This window comes from Mustelus asterias, chromosome 26, assembly GCF_964213995.1.
Source record: "Mustelus asterias chromosome 26, sMusAst1.hap1.1, whole genome shotgun sequence".
In the NCBI taxonomy this organism is placed as follows: domain Eukaryota; kingdom Metazoa; phylum Chordata; class Chondrichthyes; order Carcharhiniformes; family Triakidae; genus Mustelus; species Mustelus asterias.
The window spans coordinates 1,933,210-1,952,622 of NC_135826.1; the positions used below are offsets into that span (position 1 = coordinate 1,933,210).

A 19,413-nucleotide genomic window follows, 5' to 3' on the forward strand; every position below is an offset into this window, starting at 1 on the left:
CACAACAGAGACCAACCGCCCCTCCAGAGGAAGGGGAAGCGCTAGAACACAACTTGGCGCCAGTAACCCGAGGGGGGACGGACGCGCAGCCAACAGCAAATTACAAACCATTCACCCTGGGCGCAAGACAGTAGATAATGGCCTCCCTGGGTAAACTACAACCTAGAAGCGCAAATACAAAATTTTGGGCAGAATTAGATACGGTTTGGGTAGGACACCAAGTGCACTTAAGGGATATACACCAATTGGTTAGGGCCGCATGTCCAGCGGATAAATGGAGACAGGTAGCCGGAGGGCCCGCCATTGCCCCAGCACAAGACTACAGTGGGGGACGTTGGACACATGCAGTAGCCCTAACAGCAGAAATAGATGCCCAACAGGCACCCTTCGCCCTGTTTAAAATAGAAGTCCAGAGAGTTTTAGGAAATGCCCCTACCAATTGGAGTAAAATCACAACGACCAAGCAACAAAAGGGGGAAGGGGCCTCTGAATATGGGGAACAGTTGTTCCAAGTATACCAGAAATGCTCAGGACAGGGAAACCCGGGCCGTGGGGATCGAGTCTTTATTCAAGCTTTCAAAGATGGGCTCCACCTACGGTAGCGGGAGCGGAACTAAGCCCAAACTGACCTGTCACAATTGTGGCCGACAAGGGCAATTTGCAAAGGAGTGCCGGGTCCCAAGGAAAGGAAATAAATTTGGAAACAGTGGGAGACATTGGAATTATTGTAATAAAAATGGACACACGGAAGCAATATGTTGGAACAAACATGGGAGACGCCCGCCCCGATCCATGTCCACAGCAGAATTGGAGGAACTAAGGAACCTCCGAGATCAGCAAGACTGACAGCTTGCAGCCCCCATTCATAAGAGTAAGAAGGAAGGAAGGATCTATGTGTCTGCACTGGTAGGGGGCAGGCAATGTGAGATGCTGGTGGACACAGGTGCATCCATATCTGTCACCAACCTTCCCTTACCCACTACAAGTAGGATGATTTATCTAACAGGGATAGGAGGGAACAAAACACCCCCGTACCTGAGCGAGACCACATTAGTAGAAATAAATAATTTGTATACACCTATGAGATTCTATGTATGTAAAAATAACGAGGGCACAATAATGGGAAATGATTTAATGAAGGAGTATGAAATTTTGATTGACTGTGGGAAGGGAGAGCTAATCTGGCCAAAACGGGACGGTCAGAAAACCAGAATGGGAAAACTCACGAGTCACCTCGAGACTATCAAGGTGGCCACAGCCACCACCAGAGATTGGCGACAAGAAACAAAGGGGTTTGGAACCATCTGTGCCTCCGTCCCCAGAGTATGGGCCGAAACGAAATTAGACACTGGCCTAACCAAAACTGACCCGATAAAGGTGCCCGGACCGGAGCATAAGCCCCACCGACAATACCCGATAAAACCGGAAGCAAAGACAGCTGTAGTAGAAATAGTTAAAGGGTTAGTGGAGAAAGGAATCCTGAGGAAAACTACGAGTACCACTAACTCCCCTACCTGGCCAGTAGCAAACCCAACGGAAGTTACAGACTCACAATAGACTACACAGGCCTCAATAAAGTCACGTCCAAATTGCACACCATTGTAGCAAGCTCCTCGACAATCCTGAATGGATTGTCACTGGAGCATAAAATCTTTACCGTATTAGATATAGCCAATGGATTCTGGTCCCTACCCTTAGATCCCGAATCCCAAGACAAATTCGCATTTACAGTGGGAGACAAACAGTACACTTGGACTCGCCTACCGCAGGGATTCCACAATAGTCCCGCTATCTTCCATCGAGTAATGAGTGACATCCTGAAAAGGGTAGAACTACCAGAGGGTAGCACGATTCTACAATACGTGGATGATATATTAATAGCCTCAGAATCTAAGTCAGGACATCAGGGAGCACTAAACCAAGTGTTGAATGAACTGAAAACCGCAGGGTTAAAGGTGAGCCTCAAAAAGGCACAAATCGGGAAAGCACAAGTCCTGTACCTAGGACACTTAATATCACAAGGGCTTAAAGAGATGCCAACAGACCAAAAGAAGGCAGTACAACAAATGCCGTGGCCAGTCACTGTAAGAGGAGTCAGGAAGGTGCTGGGACTGTTTAATTATAGCCGAAGTTTTATCCCGGAATTCGCAAAATTGGCAGAGCCTATACAGAGGCGAAAGGGGGAAAAGCCAGCTTTAAACTCCGTAGAATGGGGACCTGAGCAAGAAGAGGCCTATAATAAGTTAAAGGCAAAACTGATATCAACCCCCAGACTGGGACTACCAGATTCCAATAAAGATTTCCACATACACTGTAACAAAGGGGGGTTCTACTCTGCAGTAGGAACGCAAGATCATGGTGATAAACGGAGACCCATAGGTTACTATTCAACAGCAAAAGGGCTGGTAGAAACCGGACTGCCAAGGTGCATAGCTGCCTTAGATTGCGCCGCCTGGGCCGTAAAGGTTAGTGAACCAATAGTAATGACAGGAAACATAATCCTCCACACCAAACACACCTCGGTGGAAATGCTAAATACAGGAAAGTTAAGGTCCGTCTCGAACATGAGAAGGGCTAAATGGGAAGCCGTCCTCCTAGCTCCCAGCAAATCAGTTATAATAGTAAGAACACAGGATATAACCCAGCAGAAGGAATTTTGAATACAGGAGAACCACATAACTGTGGAGACGTAGATATGGATATAGAAGAAGGTAGGGTAAAGGATGTACCCTTAGCAACAGCTGAAGAGACCCTTTTTGTCGATGGCTCACGTAAATACGTGGAAGGATCATCCTGGCCAGGGTGGGCAGTAATAAATGACAGATTGGAAACGGTAAAGTCAAAGAATTGACGGAGGCCTATCCGCACAGGTGGCAGAACTAGTGGCACTCACAAACGCACTAGAATTGTCCGAAGGAAAGACGGTAAATATATATACCGAAAGTAGGTACGCATTTGGGGTAATACACGATTATATGACAGCATGGGGTAGAAGGGGGTTTGTAACCACGGGAGGAACTCCTATTAAACACCAACAAAGGATCGAGGCATTACTAAAGGACAGCGAAAAACCCCGAGAAGCGGCAGTAATAAAAATCAAAGCACACCAGAAGGAACCAGAAAGGGATAACCCCGATTGGTTAAAATACAAAGGGAACCAAGCCGCAGATAGAGCAGCGCAATTAGCGTTAGAACAGGAGGCAGTTGGCGAGCTGCCAATAGCAGTAACGGGCCAGACAGGAGACGAAATAGATATTCGGGACTTACACGAAGATACCTCGAAAGAGGAAAAGGGTAAGTGGGAAGCACAAGGAGCGAGCAGAGGGACTGATAACGTTTGGAGACGAGATGACAATGTAATGGCACCGGAGTGCATACAAAACACCTTGGTTCCCTTTTGAAACTACACCACGGACTCCCACATGCGGGAAGAGAGGCCATAGCAACTAGTATAGGAAAAGAATGGCGGTGGAAAGGAATGGGGAGGGACATTGCCTGACATTGTCACCAATGCGTGACATGCACGCAATACAACCCCGGTCGACCCATAAAAATTAAGATGGGACACCAGCCCCGACCAAAGGGGCCCTGGGAACATCTGCAAATAGATTTCACAGGGCCACTACCACAATCCCACGGCAAAACCTATTGTTTGGTTATCATAGACCAGTTTACCAGGTGGGTAGAAGCGTTCCCGACCAGAAATTGTACTGCTACCACGGTGGCTAGAATATTGGCGGAGGAGGTAATCCCTAGGTGGGGAATACCCATACAAATTGATTCGGATCAAGGGACGTATTTCACCGGAAAGGTGGTAAAAACGGTGTGCCAACTGATGGGAATAAAACAAAAATTCCACATCCCTTACCACCCGCAGAGTTCTGGAATGGTGGAACGCATGAACAGAACCCTTAAGAATGCCCTGGCCAAGGCCATGCAAACGTCAGGAAAAACGTGGACGGAAGTATTACCTACTATATTAATGAAGTTAAGAGCCACGACAAACTGGACAACTGGATTAACCCCTTATGAACTAATGACAGGAAGGGCGATGCAATTACCAGAAAACATCATAACAGGTGGGGCCGATGGATGTAGGCCCACCAAAAGACAAAATTAAACGATATGTTTTGGAACTAAGTGCCCAACTAAAAGGGATGTGTAAATTAGTAAGGGATAATCAGGAAGAAACAGACGCACAGAGCTTGAAATGCTCCCTGACGTCCCAACAGTGGGAAGCCGCATCATGGTAAAAACATTACCTGAAAAACCAGGGTTTGCACCAAAATGGAATGGGCCATGAGGTCAAAATTAGTGGAGGTACCTGTACCCGTATGGACATAAGGGGGAAAGGTGTATGGAAACATTGGACCCAGCTAAAATTATACAAAGAAATGAGTGAGTGATATTGACAAGTAAGCCATAAAGTGACCAGAGTGCTTTCCCCAAAACAGGTGATGACTACAAGCAAGATTAACTGACGCATTCGGGTTGGCAATACAGCCTTTGGGAACTTGTTAATATAGAGCAGGGGTCTCCAAACTTTTCAGTACGGGGGCCACATCGTATATTTTACACATTTTCGGGGGCCAAAGAAAAAAAAAATGGTTTTATGAATGAATCAATCAAATTTAAATCAACGAATATTTGGATCATCTTTGTAATCAGCATGATATGACATAGGTAGGAAAAGAGATGGGGATGCAAGGCAGAAATTCAGGGAGTTAGGGTGGAAGCTTAGAGCTAGAACAAATAGAGTTGTTATCTCTGGCTTGTTACTCGTGCCACGTGCTAGTGACGAGAGGAATAGGGAGAGAGAACAGTTGAATACGTGGCTACAGGAATGGTGCAGGAGGGAAGGATTCAGATACCTGGATAATTGGGGCTCATTCTGGGGTAGGTGGGACCTCTAGAAATGGGATGGTCTTCACCTGGACCAGAGGGGTATCAATATTCTGGGGGGGAAATTTGCGAATGCTCTTCGGGAGGGTTTAAACTAATTCGGCAGGGGAATGGGAACCTGAATTGTTGCTCCAGTGTACAGGAGGATGTGAGTGGTGAGGTCATGAATAAGGTTTCAAGGTCGCAGGAGTGTACTGGCAGGCAGGAAGGTGTTTTGAAGTGTGTCTACTTCAACGCCAGAGGCATCCGGAATAAGGTGGGTGAACCTGCAGCATGGGTTGGTACCTGGGACTTCGATGTTGTGGCCATTTCGGAGACATGGATAGAGCAGGGACAGGAATGGTTGTTGCAGGTTCCGGGGTTTAGATGTTTCAGTAAAATCAAAGTATGTAGATAGGCCAACAAGAGGCGAGGCCACATTGGATTTGGTACTGGGTAATGAACCAGGCCAGGTGATAGATTTGGAGGTAGGTGAGCACTTTGGTGATAGTGACCACAATTCGGTTACGTTTACTTTAGCGATGGAAAGGGATAGGTATATACCGCAGGGCAAATGTTATAGCTGGGGGAAAGAAAATTATGATGCGATTAGGCAAGATTTAGGATGCATAGGATGGGGAAGAAATCTGCAGGGGATGGGCACAATTGAAATGTGGAGCTTGTTCAAGGAACAGCTACTGCGTGTCCTTGATAAGAGTCGGAATAAATGGGTGTTTTTCCGGTTGGAGGAAGGTAACTAGTGGCGTGCCGCAGGGATCGGTACTCGGGCCGCAACTATTTACCATTTATATAGATGATCTGGAGGAGGGGACGGAGTGTAGGGTAACAAAGTTTGCAGACGACACAAAGATAAGTGGAAAAGTGAATCGTGTGGAGGACGGAGAAGATCTGCAGAGAGATTTGGACAGGCTGAGTGAGTGGGCGAGGATATGGCAAATGGAGTATAACGTTGAGAAATGCGAGGTTATACACTTTGGAGGAAATAATAACAAATGGGATTACTATCTCAATGGAAACAAATTAAAACATGCTACCGTGCAAAGGGACCTGGGGGTCCTTGTGCATGAGACGCAAAAGCCCAGTCTGTAGGTACAACAGGTGATCAAGAAGGCAAATGGGATGTTGGCCTATATCGCGAGGGGGATAGAATATAAAAGCAGGGATGTCTTGATGCACCTGTACAGGGCATTGGTGAGGCCGCAGCTGGAATACTGTGTGCAGTATTGGTCCCCTTATATGAGGAAGGATATATTGGCATTGGAGGGAGTGCAGAGAAGGTTCACCAGGTTGATACCGGAGATGAGGGGTTTGGATTATGAGGAGAGGCTGAGGAGATTGGGTTTGTACTCGTTGGAGTTTAGAAGGATGAGGGGGGATCTTATGGAGACTTATAAGATAATGCGGGGGCTGGATAGGGTGGAGGCGGAGAGATTCTTTCCACTTAGTAAGAAAGTTAAAACTAGAGGACACAGCCTCAAAATAAAGGGGGGTCGGTTTAAGACAGAGTTGAGGAGGAACTTCTTCTCCCAGAGGGTGGTGAATCTCTGGAATTCTCTGCCCACTGAGGTGGTGGAGGCTACCTCGCTGAATATGTTTAAAGCGCGGATGGATGGATTCCTGATCGGTAAGGGAATTAAGGGTTATGGGGATCAGGCGGGTAAGTGGTACTGATCCACGTCAGATCAGCCATGATCTTATTGAATGGCGGGGCAGGCTCGAGGGGCTAGATGGCCTACTCCTGCTCCTATTTCTTATGTTCTTATGTTCTTATGTACCTATCAGGCAGGAAGGAAGTGGTCGAGCGAGGGAACCGTGATTTACTAAAGAAGTTGAATCTCTTATGAAGAGGAAGAAGGAGACTTATGTAAAGATGAGACATGAAGGCTCAGTTACAAGTTAGCCAGGAAGGACCTGAAGAGAGAGCCAAGAAGAGCCAGGAGGGGACATGAGAAGTCTTTGGCAGGTAGGGTCAAGGAAAACCCTAAAGCTTTCCATAGGTATGTCAGGAATAAAAGAATGACTAGGGTAAGATTAGGGCCAGTCAAGGACAGTAGTGGGAAGTTGTGCGTGGAGTCCGAAGAGATAGGAGAGGCGCTAAATGAATATTTTTCGTCAGTATTCACACAGGAAAAAGACAATGTTGTCGAAGAGAATACTGAGATACAGGCTAATGGACTAGACGGGATTGAGCTTCATAGGAGGAGGTGTTAGCAATTCTGGAAAGTCTGAAAATAGATAAGTCCCCTGGGCCGGATGGGATTTATCCTATGATTCTCTGGGAAGCTAGGGAGGAAATTGCAGAGCCTTTGGCTTTGATCTTTATGTTGGAATAGTGCCAGAAGACTGAAGGATAGCAAATGTTGTCCCCTTGTTCAAGAAGGGGAGTAGAGACAACCCTGGTAATTATAGACCAGTGAGCCTTACTTCTGTTGTGGGCAAAGTTTTGGAAAGGATTATAAAAGATAGGATTTATAATCATCTAGAAAGGAATAATTTGATTAGGGATAGTCAATGCGGTTTTGTGAAAGGTAGGTCGTGCCTCACAAACCTTATTGAGTTCTTTGAGAACCAAAGAGGTGGATGAGGGTAAAGCAGTTGATGTGGTGTATATGGATTTCAGTAAAGCGTTTGATAAGGTTCCCCATGGTAGGCTATTGCAGAAAATACGGAGGCATGGGATTGAGGGTGATTTTGCGGTTTGGATCAGAAATTGGCTAGCTGTAAGAAAACAGAGGGTGGTGGTTGATGGAAAATGTTCATCCTGGAGTTCAGTTACTAGTGGTGTACCGCAAGGATTTGTTTTGGGGCCACTGCTGTTTGTCATTTTTATAAATGACCTGGATGGGTTGGTTAGTAAATTTGGCTGGGTTAGTAAATTTGCGGATGACACTAAAGTCGGTGGAGATGTGGACAGTGCGGAAGGATGTTGCAGGTTACAGAGGGACATAGATAAGCTTCAGAGCTGGGCTGAGAGGTGGCAAATGGAGTTTAACGCGGAAAAGTGTGAGGTGATTCACTTTGGAAGGAGTAACAAGAAATCAGAGTACTGGGCTAATGGTAAGATGGTAGTGTGGATGAGCAGAGAGATCTCAGTGTCTATGTGTATAGATCCCTGAAAGTTGGCACCCAGGTTGATAGGGTTGTTAAGAAGGCGTACAGTGTGTTAGCTTTTATTGATAGAGAGATTGAGTTTCGCCTCTTGTTGACCTATCTACATACTGTGTCAGGAAACCTTCCTGCACACATTGGACAAAAATTGACCCATCTAAAGTACTCAAACTATAGCGTTTCCAGTCAATATTTGTAAAGTTAAAGTCCCCCATAACAACTACCCTGTTACTTGCGCTCCTATCCAGAATCATCTTTTCAATCCTTTCCTCTACATCTCTGGAACTTTTCGGAGGCCTATAGAAAACTCCCAACAGGGTGACCTCTCCTTTCCTGTTTCTAACCTCAGCCCATACTACCTCAGTAGATGAGTCCTCATCTAACGTCCTTTCTGCCACCGTAACACTGTCCTTGACTAACAATGCCACACCTCCCCCTCTTTTACCACCTTCCCTGATTTTACTGAAACATCTAAACCCCGGAACCTGCAACAACCATTCCTGTCCCTGCTCTATCCATGTCTCCGAAGTGGCCACAACATCGAAGTCCCAGGTACCAACCCATGCTGCAAGTTCACCCACCTTATTCCGGATGCTCCTGGCGTTGAAGTAGACACACTTCAAAACACCTTCCTGCCTGCCAGTACACTCCTGCTTATTCATGACCTCACCACTCACATCCTCCTGTACACTGAAGCAACAATTCAGGTTCCCATTCCCCTGCCGAATTAGTTTAAACCCTCCCGAAGAGCATTCGCAAATTTCCCCCCCCCCCACCAGAATATTGGTACCCCTCTGGTCCAGGTGAAGACCATCCCGTTTGTAGAGGTCCCACCTACCCCAGAATGAGCCCCAATTATCCAGGTATCTGAATCCTTCCCTCCTGCACCATTCCTGTAGCCACGTGTCCAACTGTTCTCTCTCCCTATTCCTCTCCTCGCTAGCACGTGGCACGGGTAACAAACCAGAGATAACAACTCTATTTGTTCTAGCTCTAAGCTTCCACCCTAACTCCCTGAATTTCTGCCTTACATCCCCATCTCTTTTCCTACCTATGTCATTGGTGCCTATGTGGACCACAACTTGGGGCTGGTCCCCTTCCCCTTTAAGGATCTCGAAAACACGATCCGAGACATCACGGACTCTGGCACCTGGGAGGCAATACACCAACCGCGAGTCTCTCTCGTTCCCACAGAATCTCCTATCTGTCCCCCTAACTATAGAGTTCTCAATGACTAATGCTCTACTCCTCCCCCCGTTTCCCTTCTGAGCAACAGGGACAGACTCTGTGCCAGAGACCTGTACCCCATGGCTTACCCCTGGTAAGTCGTCCTCCCCAACAGTATCCAAAACGGTATACTTGCTATTCAGAGGAACAGCCACAGGGGATCGCTGCACTGACTGCTTCTTATCCCTTCTAACAGTCACCCAAGTATCCTCATTCCTAGGAGTATGAACCTCCCTGTAGCTTTTATCTATAACTGTCTCTGCCTCCCGAATGATCCTGAGTTCATCCAGTTCCAGCTCCAGACCCCTAACACGGTCTTCAAGGAGCTGGAATTGGGTGCACTTCCTGCAGGTGTACTCAGCTAGGATACTACTGGTGTCCCTCACCTCAAACATCCCACAGGAGGAATATTGCACTGCCTGCACTGACATCCCTAACTTCCCGAACTAAGAAACGAAAGAGAAAAGAAAAAGAAAGAAAAAGCTCACCTGCTCTCACACTGAGTTTTTTTTTAGGTTAGAGGAGGGGGAAGGGTGGGAGACTCTACACATGTAGATTCTCGGGTTACCTCCCCGTTCAAATTTATTGGGCAAAAAACCGTCCCAGGTCTCCCTGCGACCTGTTTCCGGTTTCCTGTTGCCCAGGAAAAAAAAACTCAGAATAAAGTTAAAAAAAAATTCAGCTCATCTTATCTTTCAGTTCTGCCCTCCAAAAATCACTCCCCTCTCAGAGGCCCTATTCTTTCCCTCGTTAGTCTTTTGCCCTTTATATATTTGTAGCAACTCTTTGGATTCTCTTTTGCCTTATCTGCCAAAACAATCTCATGTCCCCTTTCTGCCCTGCTGATTTCTCAACTCTACTCCGACATCCTCTATACTCTTCAAGGATCCACTTGACCCCAGCTGCCTATGTATGTCATATGCTTCCTTCTTCTTCTTGAGCAAGGCCTCAATATCCCAAGTCATCCAGGTTCCCTACTTCTACCAACCTTGCCCTTCATTCTGAAAGGAATGCGCTTACCTGAACCCTGGTTAACACAATTTTGAAAGCCTTCCATTTACCAGATGTCCCTTTGCCTGCCAACAGACTCCCCCAATCAACTTTTGAAAGTTCCTGTCTGATACCATCAAAATTGGCCTTGTCCCAATTTAGAAATTTAACTTTTGGATCAGACCTTCATTCTCCATAGCTATCTTAAAACTAATGGAATTATGGTCACTGGTCCCAAAGTGATCCCTCACTAACACTTCCGTCACCTGCCCTACCTTATTTCTCAAGAGGAAGTCAAGTTTTGTCCCCTCTCTAGTTGGGCCATCCACATACTGAATGAGAAATTCCTCCCGAATACACTCAACAAATTTCTTGCCATCCAAGCCACTAATGCTATCGCTGTCCCAGTCAATGTTGGGAAAGTTAAAGTCCCCTATTATTACCCTATTTTTCTTGGAGCTATCTGTAATCTCCTTACATATTTGCTCCTCAATTTCCTGCTGACTATTTGGGGGAATATAGTACAATCTTATCAAAGTGATCTGCCCTTTCTTATTTCTCAATTCTACCCATATAGAGTCAGTGGCCGAACCCTCGGATATATACCCTCCCTGTACTGCCGTGTTCTTCCTAATCAAAAACGCAACTCCCTCTCCTCGATTTTCACAGTGACTTCAGTGTTAATATAAGCCTACTTGTGACTAATAAACTAATAAATAAACAAACCTCCTGTCCTATTTTTCTCGTAGCATCTGTACCCTGGAACCTTGAGTTGTCAGTCCTGTCCCCCCCCCTTAGCCTTGTTTCAGTAATAGCTATAATATCCCAATCCATGTACCCATCCACGCCTTGAGTTCATCTGCCTTGCCCGTCAGGCCTCTTGCATTGAAATAAATGCAGTTGAATCTCAGCTTCCCTTGCTTTCACTCCTGCTCTTGCCTGACCAGTCAGTACTAGGATCACTGACGTTGCCTTTACTATTTAACATGCTCGCTTTAACTTCCGTGCTGAGAAGAATACCCATGATCACAGAGAGGCCGAAGACACGGGGTGGTGTGCCTGAGATCTGGGTCCTCACCCTCTATCAGGAGCGGGCACTGGAGCTTGCAGGAAAGGAGGGCATGCAGACCATTAGCAACAGCATGGTCGGGTTTGAGCAAAGAAATGAGCACCTGCCAATCCTCCACTTGTTGGAGAAATCTCAAGTAAGTTGCATGCAGCCAATTCCTGTCTGTCCCTTGCACTTAACCCTGTGTTGCAAGAAGGGACCCTGACATGCCCAGGCCACCTGGTGTCACGGCCCCCACTGCTGCTCCCTCCCATCCTGGCTCTGACAGCTCGGAACTCCTCAGAGGAAGCGGATGAAGGGACCTCTGAGGCCAGCGCCAGTTTTGCATCAGCTTCCACCTTGCAACTCACCATCCCAGAGACTCTCATCGGTGGATCAAGTTCGTGGCGAGGTATCTGGATCACTCTCTGGGTGCGCACGACACATCTGCTGGTGTACATCAAGGTGGAGAAGGGAACGTCCGAGGACTCTGACACATGGGGGCGTACCAGAGGCAAGGACTCAGCTGACCCCAGGCTACATGCTGGGCCTCTGCGATCACTTTTCTCTCAGCTGCTGGAGATGCAGCAACAATGCCAGGGAATGCAGGAGGGACTGACAGCAACTTTGGACTGATTGCGAGGCTGTTGGGAGGAGTCCTAAAGCTTTCAGGTGGACCAGCTATTGCCTATCTTACGTGGTTCCCAGGCCAACACTGCAAGGGTTGCATCCGCTGTGGAAACCCTGGGGCAGGAGATCATCACCATGAGTGGCAGGTTCCAAGCGACGGTCAAGTCACAGCAGGCCACGGTGGAGTCCCAGAGGGCCATGGCTGAGTCACAGCAGGCCACAGCTGAGGGCCTCAACAGGCTTCTTGAGATTCTGCGGCCCATGACTGAGAGACTCGAGAGCTTGCAGGAGACCCAGCGGGACAGTGCCAAGACACAAAGGGCCATGGCTGAGGGACTGCAGAGCATGACCCAGTCTCAGAGGGCACTTGCTGCTGCCATTGATAGGTGGCCCCCGACTCAGAGGGCCATCGCAGAGGGCTCGACCATCATAGCAAGAACACAGGTGGTCCTCCAAGACTGACAGGGCCAGATGACGCCATAGCTTCTGGAGCTCACTGCAGAAGCACCACCATCCCATGGAGTGACCCAGGAGCCCACAGGAACTCAGAGGGAGGAGAAAGGGCTCGAGCCAGTCCCTGGGCCTTCCACCCAGGAGACTGTGGCTACACCTTCTGACTTCCCCCTTCCTGACACCGGGGCATCTCAGGGACAGCTGGATGAAGAGGGAGTCATGGATATGTCCCTGACACCTGGAAGCTGGCCAGGGCCCTCAAGGCCCAGGCCCCCCAGAAAATGCTCGTCCAGGGCATCACAGACCATGGAGTGTGGTAGGCATCTGGCCACCTCCACTTCCAAAGTACATCCTAGGGTGACATCGAGACATAGTGGTAGGCCATGTAAGGTTAAGAAGATGTAGCGGCAGTAAGATGGCACAGGTGAAGGGCAATGCTAGGTAGATAGAATATTTAGGCACTTTAAGGTCTCACGTTCATGTTTTTATTCACATTTATTTTGAAAACAATTATTGGCAACAATAAATGTTATTCCACCCCACACCTGTGGCTAACTTGTCTTTAATTAGCCTCTAACAGGGATGTACTTACCTTGACGGTCGCATGAGGAACCCTGAACGTTGATGTCAGTGGGGACACCCCTCAATGCACTGCTACTGGAGAAAATCAAGGTGCTCAAATAATTCAATGGCTACAGTGGGTAGCATGCATTGGCAGTGACTTACAGCATCTGCCATGGCATCCCCAGAACCCACGAGAGATTCCCTCCCTCCGAACCCACACCACCCCCTGCAAAACCCTCAGTATCATGCAATGTAAATATGTTCCCAGCACCATGTATTTAGTTTGCCTATCCAATTTGTTCAGTGTGCCATTCTTAATGGGTGTATTTCATAAACCTGAAATCAATCACAGCATTATACCTAGATGACAAATTTTCTATACAATTGCAATCAACAACTATTATAAATAAACAACTGGATTTTGCAAGGAACTTAAAAATTTTGGGAGATGTTAATGCAGACATGCTGCACCAATTATCCACAATATATCATGCCATTGCAAAAGGGCATACATTAATTCTTCAGGTTGAGCACATACACTGTGCAGAGTGTAACATCCCAATTGGCCTCTGGCTTTGCTATACAATTTATGGAGTATGCTTATTTTTGCATTCTTGCCTGGAGAAGGACACATTGAATGGTGGTTTTAGAGGTTTATCACATGGTTCAAACGTTTTAGATGCATGAGAAAACTGAAGATTTAACTAACAGAATGTTTGATACATTACCTTATTGATCAATCAAACCTAGCCCCATGGAGAGGCTGATGATTCTGGCCCAAATTGAAGCTATATAGCCAACCGAAATACAGAAAATCTTTAACTGAGAATAAACTGGCATGGAAGCAGAATTCTGAAAGTTTTATTTGACACAGGACTAACAGCAGGAGCAGGAGATCATATGCAACATCATTCAGCTTCAAAAGTCACATTTTAAGAACCATAGGCCAGGATTTTCCTGTTCGGCCCCATCGTAGAGGACTAGCCGTGGGAAATTCTGCAGTCCAGCCAAAGGTCTTTTGGCAAGACTGGATGATCCCAGCAGTGGGCAGGGCTTGAAGATCCCATCCGTAGTTTATCCAGAAACGATCAAGTTAGACCATACACCCAGTGGAGGAGAATGCAGCATCAATCAAATTAAATAATTCAAGCAAATGAAGCATCATTTGCATGCAAGCATTTTGAACATAAGCAAAAAATATTTGAGTATTACCTGCTTTTGGTAACAGGGTGGTTGCACGTTTTGGATGTACAGTGAGTCTTCTCATGGTTCCGAAGTCCTGCTAGTGCTTTAAAAAGTCGTGCACAGTGCCTACAACGATACCCTTCCAATGCAGGACTGTGCTTCATTGTACTCTCCGAATCGGTTTCTTGCACACTAGTAACCTGCGCTCTGCTCGACACCTCATTTCCTGGGAGCTTAACAAAATGTCCAAAAAACATAATCCATTAATTTTTGAGTTAACAGACAAAAAGGATGTTTTCAAATATTGTAAATCTGTAGTTTAATGTTCCAATGCTGACAGATTTCTCAAGTGAGGCATGAGTGACTGCACTTGACATCAAAGTAGCATTTGACTGATTATGGCATCAAATATCCCTGAAGTCAATGGGAATAGTGGAAAAAACAGTCCATTGGTTGGGCTCATACCTGGTGAAGGAAGATGATTGAGGTTGTTGGAAGTCAATCATCTCAGTCCCAGGACATTGCTGCATTGCCTCAGTGTAGTCCCAGGCCCAACCATCTTCAGCTGCTTCATCAATGACCTTGATGATTGCACAATGTTCAGTAGCATTCATGACTCCTCAGATACTGAAGCAGTTCATGTCTAATGCAGAAAGACCTGGATAACATGCAGACTTGAACTGATAAGTTTCAAGTAACCTTGGCAGCACACGTCAAGCAATGACCACGTCCAAGAGGACAGAATCTAACCAGTTCTCCTGGACATTCAACAATATTACCATAGCTGAATTGACCAGTATCAACATCCGAGGTGGGGAGGGAGATGTGGTTACCATTGACCAGAATCTTAACTGGACGAGCATTATAAATACTGTGGCTACAACAGCAGTCAGAGGCTGGGAATTCTGCCATGGGTAACTTAACTCCCGACTTCTCAAAGCCTGTCCACCATCTACAAAGCATAAGTTAGCAATGTGATGCAATGCTCTTCATTTATCTGGATGAGTGCAGCTTCAACAGACTCAAGTAGCATGACACCATCAAGTTTAAAGCAGTCCACTTGATTGGCACCCCATCCACCACTGATGCACACTGGCAACAGTGTGTACCATACACAAGATGCACTACAGTAACTCACCGAGCCTCCTTCAATATCCTCCTGACCTGCAAGCTCTACCATCTAGGACAAGCAGTAAATACATAACACCATTGCCTGCAAGTTCCCCTCCAAGCCACACACCATTCTGACTTGGAACTATATCACTGTTCCTCCATTGGGTCAAAATCTTGAAACCCCTGACATAATTGCAATGTATATATACCTATCCCACATGGACTGCAGCAAATCAATAAGGCGGCTCACCACCAACTTTGAGAGCAATTAGGAATGGATAATAAAAGTGGGTCTTGCCAGCGATGGCCATATCCCTTGGGTGAATAAAAATCCACATCATGAATAAAAATCAGAGTATGCTAAGTATCTGTCCTTCTAGTGTGACAGAACTTTTCCTAGAGGCCTATGTTCACTTTGGCCTCTCTCTCCCTTCTGGTATACTTAAAGGAGCTCTTACCGTCCATTTTTATGTTACTTGCTAGTTTACCCCAGTTTATCTTCTCCCTCTTTATTATTTTTGGTCATTTTTTGATGTTAAAATTTTCCCAAACCTTTGGCCTACCTCTAATCTTTATTGTATATTTTTTCTTTCAAGTTTAATACTATCTTTAACTGCCTCGGTTAACCAGATTGATTGATCTCATACCTAGAATTATTCTTCCTCACTGGGATATATCTTTGCTATGAGTCATAAACTACTTTCACAAACGTCTGCCATTGCTGATCACTGTCTTTTCTGCTAAATTCCTTGCCAATTCTGCCCTCATTCCTTTGCAATTACCCGTAATCAAGTTGAGCACAGTTGCTTCTGACCCAAATTTCTCACTCAAATTGAATGTTAAATTCTACCATGTTGTGGTCACTGTTTCCTAGGGGATCTTTTACTCTGAGATTATTAAACCTGCCTCATACTCATTACCAGATCCAAAATAGCCTAATCCATGGTTGGATCCACAACATACTGTTCTAGGAAACTGTCCCAAATACACAATGAATTCTTCCTCACAGCTACCTCTGTCAATTTGATTTTCCCAATCCAGTCCTTGCCTGCACTTATCAAGAACTGGACAACATTCAGGCTTGGGCTGATATGTAACAAGTAAAAGTTTGTTCCACAGAAGTATCAGGCAATGATCATCTCCAATAAGATAGATTCTAACATTCTGCCCTTGACAGTCAATGGCATTACCATTGCTGAAACCCCAACAATAACATCCTGGGAGTTAGCATTGACCAGAAACGGAACTATACCAGCATATAAATACATGGCTATAAGAGCCGGTCAGAGGCTAAGAATAGAGTCATAGATTCTTCAATAAGTAATTCATCTCCAAAACCTGTTCACCATGTAAAAGGCACAAGCCAGGAGTGTGATGACAAATCCCTTGCATACCTGGATGAGTGATGCCAGAGGAGGTGGTAGAGGCAGATACAATAACAACGTTTAAGAGGCATCTTGGCAGATAAAGAATAGGCATAGAGGGATACAGACTGTGTAGAGGCAACAGGTCTTTAGTTTAGAAAGGCATATTCTGGCACAGGCTTGGTAAGCCGAAGGGGGCCTGTTCCTGTGCTGTAGCACGTTTGTCCTACATGCTATATTTGAATTTTAAAAATCAGAAAACACTTTTAAAGATTTAAGGGCAATTAGTGACATACACGCACGCACACATAAAAATGGAACAAAATTCCCAAAAAAGTAATTTAAGATTATAATTTTTTTTAAATCCAGTAAATAAAATGATAATCTACAATTCTCCAAGATTAAATTTCTCAATATTGCACAATCTGCTCTTTATCCAATTCTAGCGATGAGTGAAAAGAACAGAATTCACATTGGAAAGATTCACCATGAGATCAGAAAGATTCAAGAAATTCTTATTGAGCAGGTGCACCTTGAACTTCACTGACTGTATACCATATCATAATGGAAAAGAAAATAATGGAACGAGCTGCCAGAGGCTGTAGTAGAGGCGGGTACAATTTTGTCTTTTAAAAAGCATTTAGACAGTTACATGGATAAGATGGGTATAGCAGGATCTGGGCCAAATGCAGGTAATTGGGACTAGCTTAGTGGTAAAAGCTGGACGACATGGACAAGTTGGGCTGAAGGACCTGTTTCCATGCTGCAAACCTTTATTATTCAAGTTAATTTGCTAATTGACAAAGGTTTGGGATCTCAGTATTTCTGCAGAAAATTTCTATCGGAACAATTTGGTTTAAGCAAAATAAACGAGTGCAGTTACAAACTAAAATACAAAGGAGAAATAACCTTGGAAATTTACTTTACCCTATTCAAGTTAAATTACACATATATCTTGAAGTAATTTCATCCAATGTTAACAAAGCTCTCTTACATTATCTGAATAAGTAAATCTTTCAACCCAAATTGCCCTGATCTTAATATTTTTCATTCGAACAATATTCAAACAAAATTAATCAAAAAAGGAACTAAAACATACCAGGTCTCCTTGCTGCCAGCCTTCTTCAGCACTGGATATACATTCCTGGACTCTTAGTGTATTCAAAGGATCATCAAATTCACAAAAAAGGTCACTGTTGTCAACATTTTGCTTTTCTGGCATTATGAGGTTATATTCCAAATACCGCCTGCCACTTGTTGACAGCGAAAATTGTTTGGTTGGCAATCTTGTTACATTTATCGAGTTTATGGCCGTGGTGAAAGAATTGTTGATTTTCCCTTCATAGTTTGGGCTATTGTTTTGATTTCTCAATTTGGCTGGCATTGCTGTTATTAAGCTTTGATTTCCTTTACAGCTGATCAATTCCAGTTCATCGCCGTCATTAAAGGTTAAAGGCTCCTTTGTATTAATCACACTCTTTGTGCTCATGCCCCACTCCAACACAGCATTTACAGATTCACCTTCACTCTCTCTGGTTTTTTTTATTTCATAAAATTGAGTGTCCAGGTTAGTTACATGCAAGTTGCCATTATTTCTACACTCAATAGTGCACCTATTTTGGGAATAAAATTGGGGATGTCGCAATTTATAATGGAACAAAAGTTCTTTTTGAGTAATAGCCTTAAACGAGCATAATATGCAGATCTGTTTTTCCATACCAGCTTTCAGATCATCATCATTGGATACTAGTGAGAAAAGTTCATTATGGCCTGTCTTCATGCCTCGAGAGCTATATTGAGGTTCAATATCGTGGTATACAAGATAGTGATTAATGAGCCCTTTCTGAGTTAAATGAGTAAATGTACACAAGGCACATTTGAAAACAATATCAGAGTCTTCAATTTGAGCACAAGTAACGCTCTGCCTGATGCAATAATGTCTACAAATAACTCGTCTTGATGAACAGGTAAAATTACAGACCTGGCACTGAAACACCACCTGTGGTTCACTGTTGAAGGTTGAAGTGGGTCCCAGTGGTGCCCTGCCTTGGACATTGTTGACAATTTTCCTCTCTGATTCTTTCTGCTCACCAGTTTTGACTATTTTTATAGAAGCATGAGTTTTTTGGAAATGCTCAAATAAAGAAACCCAGTTTCCACTGTATGAACAATATTCACAGAAATTCAATTCATTAGATTCACCAAAGCAAGGCACAACTGGATCAGTAGATTCAGAATCAAACAAAAACAAGGTGTGTATTGGCAAAGACAAATCCATCTCTGTCTGCATGTTCATCTGATGACTGTATTTCCCAATTCTATTGCACGATGTATTTTCTTCAGGGTGTTGTCTGTGGTAGTGCGAAAGGACAGACATAATGTTAGCACTTGAAAAAGGACAGATGTCACATCTGTACACACCAGTACAAACAACTCCTGATTCCTTTCTTGAACTTGATGTAGGACACAACATGTTGCTTTCGTCTTCTGCTGCTTTTGTTAAGTTTTCATTTGGAGTATCATAATTTCTGCAAACCTGTGAATAGTTATCATCATCGGTATCAGATAACACTACCTCAATTTCAGCGATCGCATCAAGGAGGGAATCATCATCACCACCACCACACAAGGAGAACTCTGCTGCTCTTTCAATTTTTTGCTGTTTTAAGAAGCTATACGTCTCCATCACCCACTTAGCACGCTGCTCCTCTGTTGTTCTACAATATGGAATGCTTCGCCTGGGCTTTGCAGTTCTATCATTGAGCAAAGCAACTGCTGGTCTGCATTTGATTGGAGACATCATACGACTTTTCAAGTTTTTCACTATGG

At 44.9% G+C, this 19,413-nt stretch overlaps 1 protein-coding gene across 1 annotated transcript in view; it reads right to left on the reverse strand.

Annotated features, from left to right (window-relative positions):
* Nucleotides 1-18,961, reverse strand: part of LOC144479376 (uncharacterized) — a 72,535-nt gene extending 53,574 nt beyond the window's left edge. Inside the window, exons 1-2 of the mRNA XM_078197996.1 lie at nt 17,684-18,961; nt 14,135-14,340 (exon numbers count right to left, since the gene is read on the reverse strand). Of these exons, the coding sequence (XP_078054122.1) occupies nt 14,135-14,340; nt 17,684-18,961 (1,484 nt within the window). The remainder of the gene's footprint in view (nt 1-14,134; nt 14,341-17,683) is intronic.
* Nucleotides 18,962-19,413: the final 452 nt, after the last annotated feature.